We start from the raw sequence: 17405 nt of genomic DNA, 5'->3' as shown, positions 1-17405 counted from the left end.
TCTTCCACTTTTGGAACCCCCACAATACGAAGACTCCTTACGCTATCTTCATATTTCTTGATTCTTTTTTTCTTTTTGCTCTTCTGGTTGGGTGTTTTTTTGTTTCCTCATGTTCCAAATTGCTGATCTGATTCTCAGCATCCTCTGCTCTACTGTTGATTCCCTGTAAATTATTCTTTCTTCCAGTTCGTGTAGCCTTCATTTCTGATTGGTACTTTATTATGTCATTGATGATCTCACTAGTTTTCTTAACAGTCTTACTAATATCCTTGAGCATCCTTATAAACAAGATTCTGAACTCTGTGTCTGTTAGCTTTTTTGGTTCTATTTCATTTCGTTTTTTTCTAGAGATTTCTTCTGTTCTTTCCTTTGTGACATGTTTCTTTGCCTCCGCATTTTGGCTGCTTCCAGGTGTTTGTTTCTATGTATTAGGTAGAGCTGCTATGTCTCCTGGAATCTGTAGAGTGGCTTTGTGTAGTAGGTGTCCTGTAAGGTCCAGTCGCTCAGCGTCCCCAGTCACCTGAGCTGGACCTTCTAGGTGCTCCCCTGTGTGGGGTGGGCTGTGTGCACTGTCCTGTTGTAGTTGAGCCTTGGTTGCTGTTGTCATCACTGGGAGGAATTGACCCCCAAACCAATCAGCTGTGAAGTCCAGCTGCAACTATAACCAAAGAGCTGCTGTGCTGGAGACACCCCTATGGAGCCCGATATACTTCAGTGGACTTTTGGTTTCACCAAGTGCGACCCTTGAGTGTGTCACTCGTGGATGTGGTAGGGCTGTAATCCAGTGTGGTTGAGTCTGACCACCAGGTGCACTGTCTCTGGGGCCTCCTGGGAGGTGCAAAGTCAGCCTCTGCCAGTGCCTTGCCCAGGGTCACCCAGCATGAGCTACACAGCAAACCATAGTTGCTGCTACTTGTGCTGGGCTTGGAGGTGTCCAGGAGAGGCCAAGCTATGAACCAATGCAGGCTGCCGCTAGTGCCAGGCCTGGGGCCACTTATCAAGCCATATGGGGCACACTGCTGCTTGTTTGAGAGATTTTAGGAAAGTCCTAAGGATGAGGCTCAAGAGGCCACTTGCATAGAAAAGCCACTGGAAGTGGCTTGGATGAGCTTGCAAGTAGGGAGGGTGGGGTCTCCAGGAATCACCAGCATGGGGCCAAAGGTGTGAGTCAGGTTGATGGAGATTCAGAAAGGCACCTGCCTGCCAGCTCTGTGTGGGGAGGACTGGCCAAAGGAACAATGGCCTCTGCCAGCTCTTCTGTCTGTGAGAAAGCTGCCCATCCAGCTCTCACCCTGATTCCAGGCAAGTTAGTTCCTCGCCAAGTGTCCCAGGTTCCTTTCAAGCTGCTGCCCAGCTCTGGGGCTCAGAGGGAGCACATGTGAGTGAATTCTTGCACTAGCCCTTTAAGAGGAGCTGCCTGGGACTCCCGCAGCCTCTGCAGCCCTCAGCGACAGTCACCGCTGGTTTTTACAGCCCAAAGTTGTGGGGACTTCTCTTCCCGGCCCTGGAACCCTGGGCTTGGGGACCTGATGTGGGGCTGAGACCCCTCATTCCTCCGGGATACCTCCACCACCAAGATATCCCTCTCAGTTTTCAACCGTGGCACCGGGTGTGGTCCCTCGGCCGTGTTTCTGGGATTCAGCCCCGATCCACCTGCGTCTCCGCCCCTCCTACCGGTCTTGATGCTTCTTCAATTCCTTGGTTGTAGGACTTCTGTTCAGCTAGATTTCAGGAGGTTCTGAGTGGTGGTGGTTCTGTATTTTAGTTGTAATTTTGATGTGGTTGTAGGAGGCAGCAGGTACCATGGTTACCTACACCGCCATCTTGTCGTCTCTCCCTGATGACTTTTTTTAGAAAATTTAAATAATTGGATGTGTGTAGCCCCATGAAGCAAGCAGCTGCCTGGTTGTCATGTCAGCCCCAGAAGGTTAATCATGGGACCCGCTGGCCTGTGACCAGCACTCGGCGAGTATGGAATTAGAACCTGAAGCATATTAGGAAGGAGGTTCCAGAAAGCAAATACCCACTAAGAGATAAATAATCAACTGCTGGGTTCCTGGTTTCAGAATTCATATTGTGCATCCTGATCCCCAGGTAAGCACCTTCTAAAATGATCTATCACATGAGCTTTACAGGAATCACCTGGAACTGCTAAAGGAGGTCCGGCTGTGGGAGATGCAAGGTTGGTTACTAGGGTGCTGCTGTTGGGAGTAAACACATCCTGTTCCCCAGTCTCCTCCGCAGTAGTGTGACCACTGATTCCCTTTCAGACAGCCTCTCCTGCGAGTCTACGTCCCAGGGAGCATTTGGTCAAAGGGTAATCACCCATGAGCAGCCCCCTCCATTGGGGTCCTATTGCTGCACATGCTCTGCAGGGGCATCCCTCTCACTGGATTTCTAAGTCAGAGGAGAGTACCCCACCCCCGGGAGAATCACTGTGGAACCCTGCTCCTGGAGGCTGGCTCTCCAGGCTTCTCTTGTTGTGGGGAGAAGTGTCCCTCTAAGGTGCCCCAGGAGCAGGTGATCTGAGATCCCTCTTAGCTGATATTGCATGGAGCTATGCCAGGTGGATTGTACTCTAGCTATTTCAGAAATCCCCGGGGTCAGAATCTTCCAGAAGATTCTAGATCAAAGGGCCTGTGCAGCTTTGTTGATAGAGCACTCATTTCACATGATCACACTCTTGGCTATGTCTCATTTATATGCTTTGAAAGGTAGTATCTGTCAATCTCATTTTTACATCCTCGCTTACCAAATTGCTGTTTTACGCAGCTGCTCAATTCAGCACCAGAATCACTGTCCACGGGTGTGACTTCTGCCACGATAATAGCATCTTCGGTGTGAGAGGTGCTGTGGGCATGCAGCGCCTTCCATAGGGCACGCTCTGTCCCCCCGAATGCACTGGGCAGAGCCTGTGCGTTCCTGAGAAACTGTGTGATGACCAGAGTGGATCTCTGTCTTGAAGTCAGTCTTTCGTGTTCCTTGTTTACATACACTCTTGGTGACCCTTATGCCTGTGGGCCATCTGCAGGTGTTCTCCAGGGCCACTGTGCCTTGTTCTTACCAAATAGAAGCACAGACAGCAACCTTACATCAGCAGAGAGGTAGAGGAGTCCTGACAGCAGGAGAAGAGCCTTGGACAGTGCAAGAGACCCGCGCGTCCACATGCAGTGGCTCCTCTAGCAGGAACTGGGGCATCCTGGTGTAGCCACAGACAGAGTGGATGTAAAGATTGTTTTGCTAACAGGCTGCTCTTTCCCATCACCCAGTGTGTCGTTTCCATCTCAGTTATAAGTTGAAATGTGGAGTTTATTGACAGGTTTGTTTTAAGTAAAATAAGTGTATACAAACCAACAGATTATTGCAGTAGGAGCCCACAGATTATAGAAGCAGCATTATTTACAACATGGGAATTAGGTATTTATTTTAATTCCAAGGGTCCTCCAGCATTGCAGCTATATAGGAACCAGAATGTTGCTAATAATGACCATCTCCAGTGGGCGTAGCAGTGATTGTCACGTGGCTGTGTGTCACGTGGCTGTGGGTGCGAGGCAGGTAGAAGCTGCCTCACTGTCAGTGTGGTGCATTCATTAGATGCTGAGGCTCAGAAAGCTTAGATTATCTTCAGTGGGTGGTGGATGGTGGTCAGACTCTGATGGTTTTTCTTACTTCAGAGCTTGGATCTTTTTATCACTTTCTGCTTATTTGAACAACAGGGATGAATATCTTGGTAGTTCGTTTCAGATTACACTGAGTTCACATTTAATGAATTGAATGATATTTATTGTCCAGTTGACATATCATAGACTGGTCCTTTGCATGAAAAATTTTATTTTCAGAATACATTTTAATGATATAAGTGTGCATTTATTAATAAAAGTTCCCTTGGTGTCCTGAAGATAAAGTTATTATTAGGGGGTCATAGATTTTTCTAATAGCAGATGTTGTGTGTGGTATGGTAAATACCCTTTTGGAATCTTGTGATTTGAGAGATAGAGACTAAATGGTTATTTAATGCCTAATAAGTTATGGTTTACTTTCATACTTCAACCAACTAAAAAGAAAACACCTTTAAGTAACATGTACACACATATGCATACATGTATGAGTGCATCCTGTGTGTGCCCACAGATACAACAGAACATCCCAGGAGGAAGAACAGCAACTTGCTGCCCAGCCTGGAGACAGCCTCCCTGTGGCTGCCACTCCCCACACACTGTGTCTGTTCTGAAACAGGCGTGAGAATGTACATCCTTCCTGTGGCGAAGCTTGGGACTGTCTCGGGCAGTAGACTTTGCAGGACATGCATGGGACCATTGGGTTACATGATATAAAGCCAGAGGCTCCCTTTCTTTGAGGCTCGCCGGCCTCCTTCAGCATGCTCTCCATACCCATGGGCCTGAGGTGTGGGGTGCATTCTCGGAAGTTCACGTCCAAGGAGGAGGTAGGTGGTTTGAGGGAGAGTATGGATGACCACTTTAGGAACCTCTGTGAAGTAGGACAGGGTTGCTCGGGGCCAGACAGAGCACGCTGAGCAGAGTCAGAGTGGAATGTGTGGTGTGGCGACCTTGTCCTCAGGCGCTCGTGTTAGCCAGTGTCCTGGGCTCCTGGCCTTCCTCCCCACAGCCGGCCTCAGAAGCAGAGCCTGTCCACCTGGTCCTGACCATCTCACTGCCCTCCCACCAGACAGTCCTGCATGTGAGTCCACCTTCACACAGGCATGTCCTGTCTGCTGTAAGTCAACTCTCTTTGAAAAAAATTCAAGACAAAATCCACCCTGTACAAATTCCTCCCTTGGAAGAAAAAAAAATTGCAGTTTCCAGGACATATTGTCTTTCAAACAGGACAATGCATGGGCCCAGGTTACTAAAGTATCATGACGATTTGCAATAGGTGGGCTTGAATTTCCATCAGCAGCGACAGGATGAAGGTGGTGAGGGGTCTGCATTGTGGCCTCTGCATTCCCCAGACCCCCTTTAGGATGTTGTTCTCATGCTGATTAGCCAGGTAGCCTCTTCCATCGTTCTCAGGGATGTGTCCCTGATGAGGCAAGTTGAATTGCAAACAGACTGTGAAATCTGAATGAGCCAACCAGTTTTCTGCCACAGTCAGTGGGACACCAGAGAGCTCTGCGACCCCGCCGAACAAAGGTGGTGTGTTTAGTATGCAGGGTTCCGACGGCAGAGGCTGTGGGTACAGCAGAAGAAATGCCTGTTTATCCTCTGGATGTTAGTCTTCCCCACCCGGGAAGATGCGCTTTTAGGGGCTGAGCTTGGGGGTGCAGCCCCTGACTTCTGAGTAAAGGCAGTTAGGCATTTCTAGGTATTAGCCTGTGATGGAAATTAAACTTCCTTCATGCAAACTAATTTTGCATAATTACAAAATATAATTATATCTTGTATTTCATGAATTGTCAGATACTTCGATACAAGCCAGAAAGCTTGCTGAGAATGTAATGTCGTGCATTTAGGATGCAAGGAACGTGCATAAGATACTGGGGAATTCTTTCCCACGTGATCACGAGGAGCCAGGTGCAGAATAATCGAATATGGTCTGTTGCATTTGCTTTAGGGTCTGTGTGGAGCAGTTACCGGGTCATTTGCCTTGTCTTGTTAATTTAATTTTTATTTCAAATGCTCATTTTTCAAAATTTAAAATAAAGCCCAGGGATAAGGTGTATCTCCAGTGTTGGTTGGACCCCTGTCTTGGGCGAGTCCCCGACTCACGGGACCTCGCTTTGACTTCCAGCACTGAGGAAGGTAACACTGCCCTTCTGTCACCCTCCCGTCAGCGGGATCGCCTCTCAGGTCACCAGTGTTCTGCCAAACGGGCAGAATGTCTTTGGGATGAGAAAAGACATTTTACCAGGAAGTTATTTTAAGTGCAGGTTCATGCTGTAAATAAGAGAGCACAACTATTTAGACAGAGGTGTAATGAGAGGGCAGAGCATCCCTGTTTTCTTTGTAGTTTTCTACTTCAAGTCTGCCTGTTTGGTAGGACATTCGTCACCTGAGAGCTGATCCGTTGACTCCTCAGTTTTCTGTAGTTGGAACTGTGGGTACACACAAACTGACTGACACACAAACTCCAGGCCCATTCCCCATGGCCCAGTTCCACCTGTGATCTGCTTCAGCCTCAGCAAAAACACAACTAGAAGGGCAAGGAGCCTGAGAACACAAAACCAGCGATGGCATCCTAAAAGCTCTCAGCAAATGGTTTTGCATTCTGGGGAGGCTGGCATGCAGCAGGTACTAAGAACTGCTGTTGGCAGGTTGATTGACTGCTCCCCTCCATTCATCCACGTGATTGAGAGCGGACTTGATTTCACACGTGTTTTGAATTACTTAAATATCAGTAACTTGAGAAACTCCATGAACCTGCAAGGATTTTCGGACCCTCAGGTAAATTTATCAGCCATTCCCACATTCCCTGCTGTCATTGGCGAACCAGTTCCAGGTCAGTGACCTAGAGGGAGGGCCCGGCCTTGCAGGTGGCTGTGCAGCGAGGTGTGGATGCCTTTCCTTTGCCTGTCTCTGGTTTTACCAGTAGGCTGAGTTCCCTGGCATCTGCACTGTGGGTCAGTGCTGCCCTGTGTGTAGGACGCCACCACCCTGAGGGTCCTGCGTGGCATGTCCGCATGACTCCTGGGAGAGCTCTCTAGAGGGGACAGGTCTGGGTCACCAGCATGATACAACTAGTGACTAGGCCCAGGCCATGTGACTGCCATTTCCGAGTCCATTCTGATATGACACAGTGCAGTGTGCACCACCCTGCTTTTCTCACAGTGAGACTCCGGAGCTGGAGGGCACAGTGCAGCGTGTACTAGCCCTGCTTTCAGGTGGGGAGGAGAACCCTCCTCACCTTGTTTTCAGCCCTTCATCTGTGTGAGGTCATGTGAAGACGTGTGTCCTTGTAGGTTCCAGTGTCCTTGGGGGAAAGGTAACTTATGAGTGGGGGGTGGGTGAGACTTGTTCCTCAACCATGTGATGAGAGGGGTGGAGGAGCTGCTGGGAAGCACAGAGACAATAGCAGAATCCATTTCCTACTGGGGGCAAATGGGCTGAAGGCATTCCTGGAATGTGCAATGGGAGAATTCACTAAAGTCATGCTCATCCTGAGATTAGGAAAGTCACGAGATCATACAGTGTGACGTCCTGGCCAGTGGAGTTCAGTGGTTAGTGCATTGGCCTGGGCACTGAGGTCTTGGGTTGGATTCCAGGTCAAGGGCACGTACCTGGGTTTCAGGTTCGCTCCCTGCCCCCAGTTGGGGCATGTGTGGGAGGCAACCAGTCCATGTGTCGCTCTCACATCAATGTTTCTCTCTCTCTCCCCTTTCCTCCCTCCCTCCCTCCCTCTCTTTGAAAAGCAATGGAAGAGATACCCTCAGGTGAGGATTAACCAAAAAGAAAAGTTCACAGTGTGTATTGCTTCACACCCCAAGTGCAGCCCTGACTGGCTGAGAGAGGACGTGGCGCAGGTGTTCCCTCTTCTTTTTCTCTATTTCCGTGGTTTCCTTCTTTCCAAGATCTTCAGGATGAGATGTGTTTCTCAAGAGAACATTGAGAGAAAAATGATGAAAATAGTCCGTCTTACCTAACTGTGATGTCTTCTGTGCCTCGGCGCTCAGGGTGGTTCAGGTGCCGCGTGTGTCTCTTGTTTCATCTCACAGCCAGTTCTCTGCAGGGACAGTGGCGCTGGCTACAAGATCACCAGTCATGTGGAGGTCACGGAGCCCTGTCACCCTGACGTGGCTTCCGGATCACAGCCCGGGGATATGACAGCAGAGTGCATCAACAGAGAGGAGACTATAGCTTATGTGTTTTCAAAAGTTCACTGCATCAGACTGCTGTCAGGTCTTAAAAGCTGGAGTCCTGGGCCAGTGGCGTGTTTCCAGTCGCATCTGTGGTTTTTCCCTCTTGCTGCCTTTTGGGGCTGTGTATAGCCTGGTCCTCAGGAAGAGGATTGGTAGGAACTGTCCAGGAGGGGCCATTTGTTGAGGATTGTTGGTGATGCTCTATGACTAAAACATGGCAAATTTGGTTTGCTGGAGTGTTGGAGGATGTGCTAGATGTTTAAGGTGTGGGCTCCGTGTGTGGGCCAGCGGAGATGCCTTCTAGTATTGATGTGCTGAAGTATAGACTGTTACACAAAGAAAGGTCTTTCTGAGGGGATGGCAGGCGCCCATCAAGAACACCTTGGGCGCTCTGACCTGCTGAGTCAGCTGGGAGTTTCACTTCTTCAGCTCATTAGTAAACTTTCAGTTCTTCTTACTCCTGTTTTTTAATCATAGGAACAAGGAACAGGTGTGACAATGGCATGACTGGCATGCAGCTAAGTATATCCAGTCTAAGGGGTGGGAGGGGCACAGGGGATGCATTGACTATTACCTGTGTCTGCCCTGCGCCTGAGAGCGGCTGTGCCTCGTGGAGAGGGGTGCCTCTGCGTGTCCCAGGTAGCCCCTTAGTGTCAGGATGCACTGGATGTGGAACGTGGGGGTTTTATGTAATTTTTAACATGGTCCTTTTCTAAAACAGTTTTCCTAAATACTTTTTTGAGACTGGATATAAGTTATTCACACATTATTTCTCCAGCTCACCAGAATTTCCCTGAGGCTGTGAGGTGGGTGAATGCCACAGGCTGTGTGTCAGATGAAAGGCCATGTTGCATGTGGTGCTGGGGCACCGCAGCCCCGCTTTTTATGGGCATGTGGTCGCTGGGCCTCCTCCCTCCATGTCCTACCTCCCACTGATGTACTCGCATAGGGTTCTCAGTTCATCAGATTGGTTTCTGACTCTTGCTATGGCATTCCCGTTGCTTCCTGTGCATTCTGATAAATTATCTCCAAGGTACCAAAGTCAGAATAACTCTTAACTCAGCCTAAACATGTGCTTCTGATACCAAATGCAGCAGCATAGGTGGTGTCTCTGCTTGAGTCCCCGGGAATCCAGGCTTTCCTCATGCCACCTGAGCACCACTGGGAAACCAAATGGTTTAAAAGCCTTGGCTGCGAACATCTGCTTAGGAGTTGAAACGAAAAAGTTCACAAGCTCTTCAAAGTCTAGTAATGACTATAACTGATACGCATTTGGTTGGGCTGCAAATAAATAGAGCCAATGAAAAAAGTAAGTAATTCTCAAAATTTGGAAGTAATAAAAAATTAATATTTTTAAATTACAGGTACTGTATATACTGGTTTGTTTTAAGATTAGTGAAGGAAGTTAATAGTGAACAGCACGTGTTGTGAACGGCCTCCTGTGCCCGGCACAGTCTGTCCTGCGTGTCGACGTGGCGGGGGGACGTCAGGCCTGGGACACACGGGCTTGACTGCAGGAGGCCTGCTGTCTGAGCTGTTGCACCGAAACGTCAGGGTCTAGCCACTTTTTCTCTTCTTTCCTTTCTTGTCCTCTTTTTTATTTTCTTTGCAGAAGACCATCAAATGAATTGTCACAGTAGTCGGGTAACGCAGGACACAGAAAAGGATGGCAATAACAACGACGAATACGACAACTACGATGAGCTGGTGGCCAAGTCCCTCTTGAACCTTGGCAAGATCGCTGAGGATGCTGCATACCGGGCCCGGACAGAGTCCGAGATGAACAGCAACACCTCTAACAGCCTGGAAGATGACAGCGACAGGCATGAAAACCTGGGCCGGAAGGGCGAGCTGAGCCTGGACCTAGACAGCGACGTCGTCAGGGAGACAGTGGACTCCCTCAAATTACTAGCACAAGGGCACGGGGCGGTGCTCGCAGAAACCATGAATGACAGAAGCTACGCAGACCCCGTGTCACAACAAGACAACAGAAACATGAACTACGTGCTGCTGGGGAAGCCCGTGAACAGCGGGCTCGTGGAGAAGCGGGTGGAAGAGAGCGACGAGGAGGTGTGTCTGAGCAGCTTGGAGTGCTTGAGGAACCAGTGCTTCGACCTGGCCCGGAAGCTGAGTGAAACGAGCCCACAGGACAGGAACCCGCAGCAGAGCATGAGCGTCCGCCAGCACGGCCGGCCAGAGGACGACTTCTCAGGAAGAACGCCCGACAGGAACTACTCCGACATGATGAACCTGATGAGGCTCGAGGAACAGCTGAGTCCCAGGTCGAGAACTTTCTCCAGCTGCGCAAAGGAGGACAGCTATCACGAAAGAGACGACGACACTGCCTCTGTCAACTCGGACAGGTCCGAGGAAGTGTTTGACATGACCAAGGGAAACTTGACCCTCCTGGAGAAAGCCATTGCTTTGGAAACAGAAAGAGCCAAGGCCATGCGGGAGAAGATGGCCATGGAGGCCGGCAGACGGGACAGCATGAGGTCATATGAGGAGCAGTCACCAAGACAGCTACCTGGGGAGGAGAGAAAGCCCAAATCCAGCGACAGCCATGCCAAAAAGCCATACTATGGTAAAGGTAATCTTTCTACCTAATGTAAGTTGCCTCACGGAAACGGGAGCCTGAGTAAAAGGTGTTGGTCATGGTCCCCGTCGAGTGTGCAGCACCGTGAACCGTGCCTCTGATGTGATTTCTCAGGCTGGCTCCAGAGTCACATGGTGACTGTGGTTCTGAAGGGCAAACAGAATGAGTGTCTGAGAGAAACAGAGCAGCTCACGTCCTGTCACAGACAGGTGACTGGGACATGTCAGCGGGAAGTGCACAGACTCACCATGTGGTAGAGGCTGCTAGGTGGGCCCGTGACCTCATCGACAAGCCCCAGTCTCAGTGGCAAGGGTCTGTGCAGCAGTCAGCAGTCAGGGATGAAGCCCATGTCTTCTCAATCGGGCTGGGTAGTGACGTCATGATCTATAAAGTTATCATTGAATGACAGTTATTGATAAAACCTCCCCCATAGAGAACATCCCTGATAGAAATTGAACAGTAACAGTATGACTGATAGTGTAAGACAGAGGCAGGGACTGCACATTCATTATCTTAGGTACTCGGGGTTTGGCGCCATTTGCTAGCACGGAGCCTGTCCCAGGCTGAGATCAACAGTAATTTCCTCAGAAGACTCATCCCCTCACCAACCCCATTCCTTTGTGGAAACAGTGTGGGGCTTCCCTTACTATAAAACACCCAGAACCGCCAGTATCGACGTTCAGTGGACTTTTTTTTTATGAGATATGTGAGCACATGTTTGCACACATCTCTATATTTAACCACACGTGTGTTAGTCACCGTGCCTAATACGTGTGTTCTGACCTGAGCGATTGACTTCTTGTTCCCAGTAACAGCCACGTTCAGCAGCACGCAGGTTATAATTCACCCTCACGTAGAACTGTGGCAGTGTGGGTATTTCAGTCACACACTCAGAACTAAGTAAGAAGCAATTTCAAGAATAAAACTGGTGATTCCTTAAGTCCTTCCGTGTGAGTACAGAAAAGACCCTCTGTTCTGTATGTTGTTCTCTTCCTTATAAATACTGAGTTCCTCTCTCTGCATCTGATCATGAGGTTCAGGAATTTGGTTTGAAAATCAGTTGCTAAATGAACTTCAAATGATCAGAAACTGCCTTTTCTGCTGTGGCATAGGTGTGTATTCTCCTCTCAATGTGTGCATGTGACCCCAGGGCACGTCGGGCAGCACTGCAGCCAAGTTCCCTTGGACACGAGCCTGAGCCAGAGGCCCCTTGGGCTCTTGGTCTGGCTGGATGTCCACTCAGTGGCGCAGGTGGAGGCAGTCTCATGAGGTGTGGACATGAGGAAGGGGTTGTGCTTAGGCCACAGAGTGTAGCTCAGCGGAGCATCCGGCTTGCTGTGGGTGCTGAGAAGACTACAACATGTCGTATGTACGTTGTAACTATAGTGGAGTCTGTTAAAAACAGTTGGATATTTGAGACTCGTATCTCAGCACTGTTAGGAAGAAATAGTGTCCTTCGTCATGGGCTTGTTCAGTGGGACACACAGGTGTAGGTTCTGCTCTGGGGTCTGCAGAGTGGTGCTGTGGTAGGCCCCAGCACAGCACCCAGTGGGGTTCCAGGGAATGTGTGCTTTGGGCACCGTTTCTCTGGTGTCTGTGGTTCCTTTAAGCTCAGAGCTTTCTGTAGATTTTGACTCATTTTGTTTTATTTTGTTTTGTCTTAGTTTTTTGTAAGAAATGGAATTCAGATCCCTTGCTTCTCCTAAATAAAAGGGGTGGGCGTGAATGGTGAAAACTGAGACATGCTTTTCCCTGGGATGGGGGAGGGTTGGAATGAGCCGGAGAGCATTGCTTCCTGCCCCTGCCCAGTCCTCAGATCTTCCTCCAGTAGCAGCTTCCTTCTGTCTTGTCAGTATGTCCCACATGGTCCCCAGTTTCTTTTGAAGATGCCTGTAAGGTTAGAACCCAATGGATGTAGCCGAGCAAGGACACCAGAGTGGGTGAAGGGATTCAGGTCCTTTTATAAAAAATGTGAGGTCTTAGCAGCTTGGCCAGACAGTGCCTACAGCCACAGGGCACAGCAGCAGTCTCTCTCTTTTGCTCCTCTTTATTTTATTAGAGGTACAGGGAACACTCGTTCCAGTTCTCATTTACACTCAGTCTGCTCAAAGTGGTTTCAGTGATAAATGAGCAACCTTTCCAGTTCATCCTGAGACTCCTCGGTTGTTTTCTTAAGCATCCACTGCACAGGGGCACAGGAGCAAGCTGCCCAGCACACAAGTCTTTTCTAGGTGTTGTTGGTTTGCAGTTGATGTTGGTCTGTTCACTTGCTTGGCTGTCTTGTGTTTGCTCCAATGTTTGCCTTCAAGACGAATCGGGATGGCAAGAAATAAGAAAGCAGTGAAGGTGATGGGAGGGGAGCCGCAGTGCCCCCAGCCCGGCTCACGCATCGAGAGGAGACTATACCCTGTTGTCTTCCAGCACCTGAGGCAGCCTGAGCCACGCTGTGCCCATGTGTATCTGATCTTGGCTTCAGAGCATTTGTGAAATCTGTGAATAATCTGTTAGGAAATTTTAAGTGTCTTGATGAAAAAGAGACACTTAATGATTAATAATAGTTACAACTTCCATTTTATCCTTTAAAAGTCATTTATATCTAGTTTATGATCTTAATATTTTCCTAGGAAACTGTTATATTTACATTAATAAAATTATACCAATGTTGTTATTGTGAAATGACTCACAAGACAGTGAAATGCTGGGCTTCGGGTTTGCATGTAGGAGACGCTCCAGTAAGATGCCTAAACATTGAAGTCACGCCAACATACTTTTAGATTTGTTTCCAGGGATTACCATCTACAGGAGTGGCCGGACGCGGCAGATAGTTGTATCTAGGACATTTCCCCAACATCAGCACTAGTTTAAGATTGCAGAACCTGGGAAAGACACGTTATATAGAATAGCATGCTAGCTGAAAAGTAAAGGGGCTCCTCTATGGAAACACAGAAGCATTTAGATATTCCTGCGAGTCCTTTGTCTACTTCTGTTTGCATGAATGACTTAAAATGTCCATAAGACTTTTAAAAATTTTAAACCAGTCTTTTTCTTTATATAAAATGAATTCTTAACCAAAAGTAAAACGTATGTTTTTAACAGTCATGATTGGCTTGATTAATGAAATATTAATATAAAAGCACTCAACCCCTAAAGAAATTTTACCCCAGCATTCCCTGGACCAAGTCATAGCAGTCACTGTCTTGATATTCTGCGCAACTGGTTTTCAAAAACTGGCTCAAAAACAGTGTTTTGCACACTCACGGTACTGTTTGGTCTGAGCTTTATCTTAGAAATTCTCTGGAGTTATTTTCTGCACGTTTGTTTTTGCACTGGGTTCAGTTCTGGGCACAAAAGTAACATCTGAGCAGTATCATTGCATTTCCGCCTCTGGCTCCTCCCCCGCGGAGCTGCAGAGCTGCTGACCTGCCTGCACAGCCTCACAGGGCTTCCTCGGTCCCCAGTGCGCAAGAAGGAACCACACCCACAGCTGCAGCAGCAGCTCTGGAACAGTCCTGATTGCTCGTCCCCTGTCAGGCGGGATCCGCCACTCGGGTCATTTGCTTGCAGTGCCTTCTGAGAGTTCAGCTCATTTTCAGAAAATCTCTAAATTGACGTGTTACCAACCAGTGTTGCAGAGAACACATTTCAACACCAGCAAATTTATGCCTTATAGTGTCTACGATCAGAGCATTTGATAAGAAAGAAATCCTCTAAAGGGTGTCTGAGTGGCATGGAACCACAGTTGGATTTCACAGAGCAGTTGTGCAAGGACCACGGTGTGGTTTTGTTCTCTGAGAAGGCCACTGTCTCAGCACGAGTCACGATTTCTTTGAGCTTATCATGTAACACACGGGAAAACAGTTAATCAAGAGTTCAGGTAGGGACAGTCTTTTGTTCTCTTTAGCATAGAAAGTAAAATATTTTATGATTCATGATTACACTGTTTAAGGTCAATAATCACCCAAAACCAAGGACCTATGCAAAAGCCTGATCTCACGGCCTGTCTCCATGACACCTGCTTTATTTCTTTATTTATCAAGGTCTCTTCAGAGTGTGAAATAATCACATTTGTCTTCAGTGGGTAAAGAATTCATTCTCTTGACACCTGTTGTCGCTTTTAGATCCCTCGAGAGCAGAAAAGAAAGAAAGCAAGTGTCCAACCCCAGGGTGCGATGGAACTGGCCACGTAACTGGGCTGTACCCGCATCATCGCAGCCTGTCCGGATGCCCGCACAAAGATAGGGTCCCTCCAGAAAGTAAGTCGTGTCTCACCACTCCCCACACACACCGACGGCCGTTTCTGTCATCGCTCTTGCCCTTCTCATTTCCATCTGTCCTGACAGGCAGCCCCCAGCACGAGTGCGCGGTGGGGGCCAACGGGCTCTAGGGCTCCCCCTCCAGTGGGCAGTGTTTCCTCTGTGTCCTTCCTGTGACTGGCCCTAGGAGGGGGCACAGCACCAGGCGTTCCTCTGCCTCCAGGCAGGCCCGGACTCCAGGCCGTCATTCATTTCTGACTTGCTCTGTGATGTCAGGCAGGTCTCCCCAGCTGTAGAACTGAATGCAGATAGTCCAACATCCCTTCCAGCATGAAGCTGCTGTGAACCTCAAGAAAACCCCTTTATCTGGGCCTGTGCATATATGTGCACCAATATTTATATTTGTGTTTTATTGCATTTTACATTTCACGTCATAGTGGTCCCAACATTTCCACACAATAAAATCTTAACTAAGAGGCTATGGCGGGTGGGTTTTGATCCCACACATTTGTTTTAATCAGGTTCTGAAAATATGCCATAAATTTTTTAAAACAACTGAATTTCCTTTAGAAGTGAACCAGTGTACTCCTCCTTCCCTTCCTCATAGCACGGGGGCACGTCAGCCACTTTAGAACAGTTAGAGCTGGTTGCGCAGAGAAATGGCACATTTTCAGAAATGTCTGTGAGTCTCAGGATTCCCTCTGTGTCTGAGACACAGTTTCTAGCAAGGAAAATGGAATCGCTGGCCTGGAGATATGACGAGGTGACCAGTTGACTGTCTACAGGGACTTCTGAGGATTGTGCCATTAGCATGGCTGACTTTGGGATACTTGAAAGGCAAGTCCATCAGAACTGGAGAAGTTTCTAGTAGTGAGGCTGAGAACACAGGCTTAGCAAAGCGTTTTCAGGTGAAATACTTTAGAAGCTGTAGTGGTTCAGGTGTTCAGATGGCTGCTGACAATAACAGAGCCTGTTTCCTGCACGTGCCCCGTGAGCCGACGAGAGTGCAGCTATGGGAATGATCACTCCACCCCGTGTGTTACATGAGCAGGGAGACGGCATGTGTGGCCCAGCAGCTTACACTCCCGAGCCGGGCGCCCCACTCGCACGCATCCCACACTCATCAAGTCCCCTCCAAGCGTGCAGCCTGCAGGTAGCGCGGCCCCAGTTTTCAGATGAGGAAAACGCGCAGACTCCATCCCCTTCTTTCCAGCGTTAGCACAGGGCCTGGCAAGTTGAAGACACCCGGTCCTTTTCAAATCAATGTGAGCAGCTGCAAACTTTCCTGGGTAGATACCTGAGCAAGATCTGGGTCCATATCCACCTGCATTCCAAGCCCGCCTGTCTCCCCGGACCTGGGTCTGATCTGGCCTCCTCCTAACCAGCTGTGTGACCTTGGCAGGCACACGCTTCTGTACTTGGTTTTCCTCACCTGCAAAATGAGGCACTAGGACCAAGGGCTAATGTCTTAAGAGAAATAGCTCCTTTGTGCCATTTTTCTTGAAGGCATACATTTTCCCCTTCAAAATAGAAGATCCATTTCTTCTCCTGGCTGAAAAATTCACCTGCTTCCGTATTTTCACAGGAAAAGTCTTAAGTGGAGCAGAAATAGGGACTGTGTTCTGACAGGTCGCATATTGAGAGAGCTCACACAGACCGCACCTGGTCTCACCTTGGCCCGGATGAGGTGGGAGCTCAGCTCTGACACTGGCCCTACACATGCCTTCCAAGTACTAACTTATATAGTTCCTCATAATATAAAAATGTAAAAAGGTTGCACCCAAGTGAATTCCACAGAGTAGTGCACAGCCAGTGTGCAGCACACTGTTAGAAACAGGCCGCCCTCTGAACGAGACCCTGCTCTGTCCTCTGAAAACCCCCACCTGGCTGAGACAGGGCGCGTGCACAGGACAGATGTGACCTCTACAGGACAGAGGCTCGGCAGCGTGCTGTAGACACACCCCGAGACATCAGGGTGATGACTTCCCCAGGGAACTTCCAGGGCACTGACATCCTGCTTCAGCCTGTCCTGTGAGAGAGAGAGCCACTGTGTTTCCCAAGAGCCCCTGGATTGTCCACTTAAGAGGCAGGCAGCAGGGGTAGGGGGGCTGGGCGGGCTCAGGAGCATCCCCGAGACAGGCTGGCAGGGCTGGGAGACCGGATGTGGGAGAGGGACACAGACTGAGATGAAGGCAAGGACCGGTGCCTTGAGACGTGGTCAGGCGTAACCGCAACGGTAGTGCAGGGAGTTGAGAAACAGAGGTCATGACTGGGATTTGTTCCCTGAAACTGGAGGTACTATCTGATGTTCCCCGCAGGCTGTCGGGAGGAAGGTCTGGAGATCTGGAGGAGGTCAGGTGGCAGGTGCTCTCGGGTCTGTCCTTTGAGGGGTGAAGTTGCCCAGACAGGAGGCGTCAAACGAGAGGGCACAGGATCCACAAGTGGGAGCTTAGGACATAGAAGGGTAGGGAGGTGAAGCCAAGGAAGAGAGGCCAGTGTAGAGAAGTCGGGGAAACGGGAGACTGGGAGAGGGCAGCATTTCTGAAACGCAATAAAGGAGACACCTGCGAAAGGCCAGAGAAGTCTAAGAGAAATACGTGCACCCTGGGTTGGAGACTGGGGTGAGTGTATGTGGCCGAGGAGGCAGAGACATACAGGCCCATCCCAAGTTAGGGTTCATGTGTCCACTCAGCAGGCGACAGAGGTGCAGTCAGTCTGAGATCTGTTCACGGACACACTTGAG

At 49.1% G+C, this 17405-nt stretch overlaps 1 protein-coding gene across 2 annotated transcripts in view; it reads left to right on the top strand.

The window, feature by feature from the left end:
* The window catches only part of MYT1L (myelin transcription factor 1 like), a 272855-nt gene that overhangs the window by 196349 nt on the left and 59101 nt on the right, over positions 1 to 17405 (top strand). For both annotated transcript variants that reach the window (XM_081157325.1, XM_081157324.1), the window contains exons 8-9: positions 9426 to 10403; positions 14528 to 14662. In XM_081157325.1, coding sequence (XP_081013451.1) covers positions 9426 to 10403; positions 14528 to 14662 — 1113 coding nt within the window. The remainder of the gene's footprint in view (positions 1 to 9425; positions 10404 to 14527; positions 14663 to 17405) is intronic.

Source organism: Miniopterus schreibersii (genome assembly GCF_964146895.1).
Source record: "Miniopterus schreibersii genome assembly, chromosome: 13".
NCBI lineage: Eukaryota > Metazoa > Chordata > Mammalia > Chiroptera > Miniopteridae > Miniopterus > Miniopterus schreibersii.
Note: the sequence above shows the minus strand (reverse complement) of the source record. Positions and strands in the feature narration are given on the sequence as shown.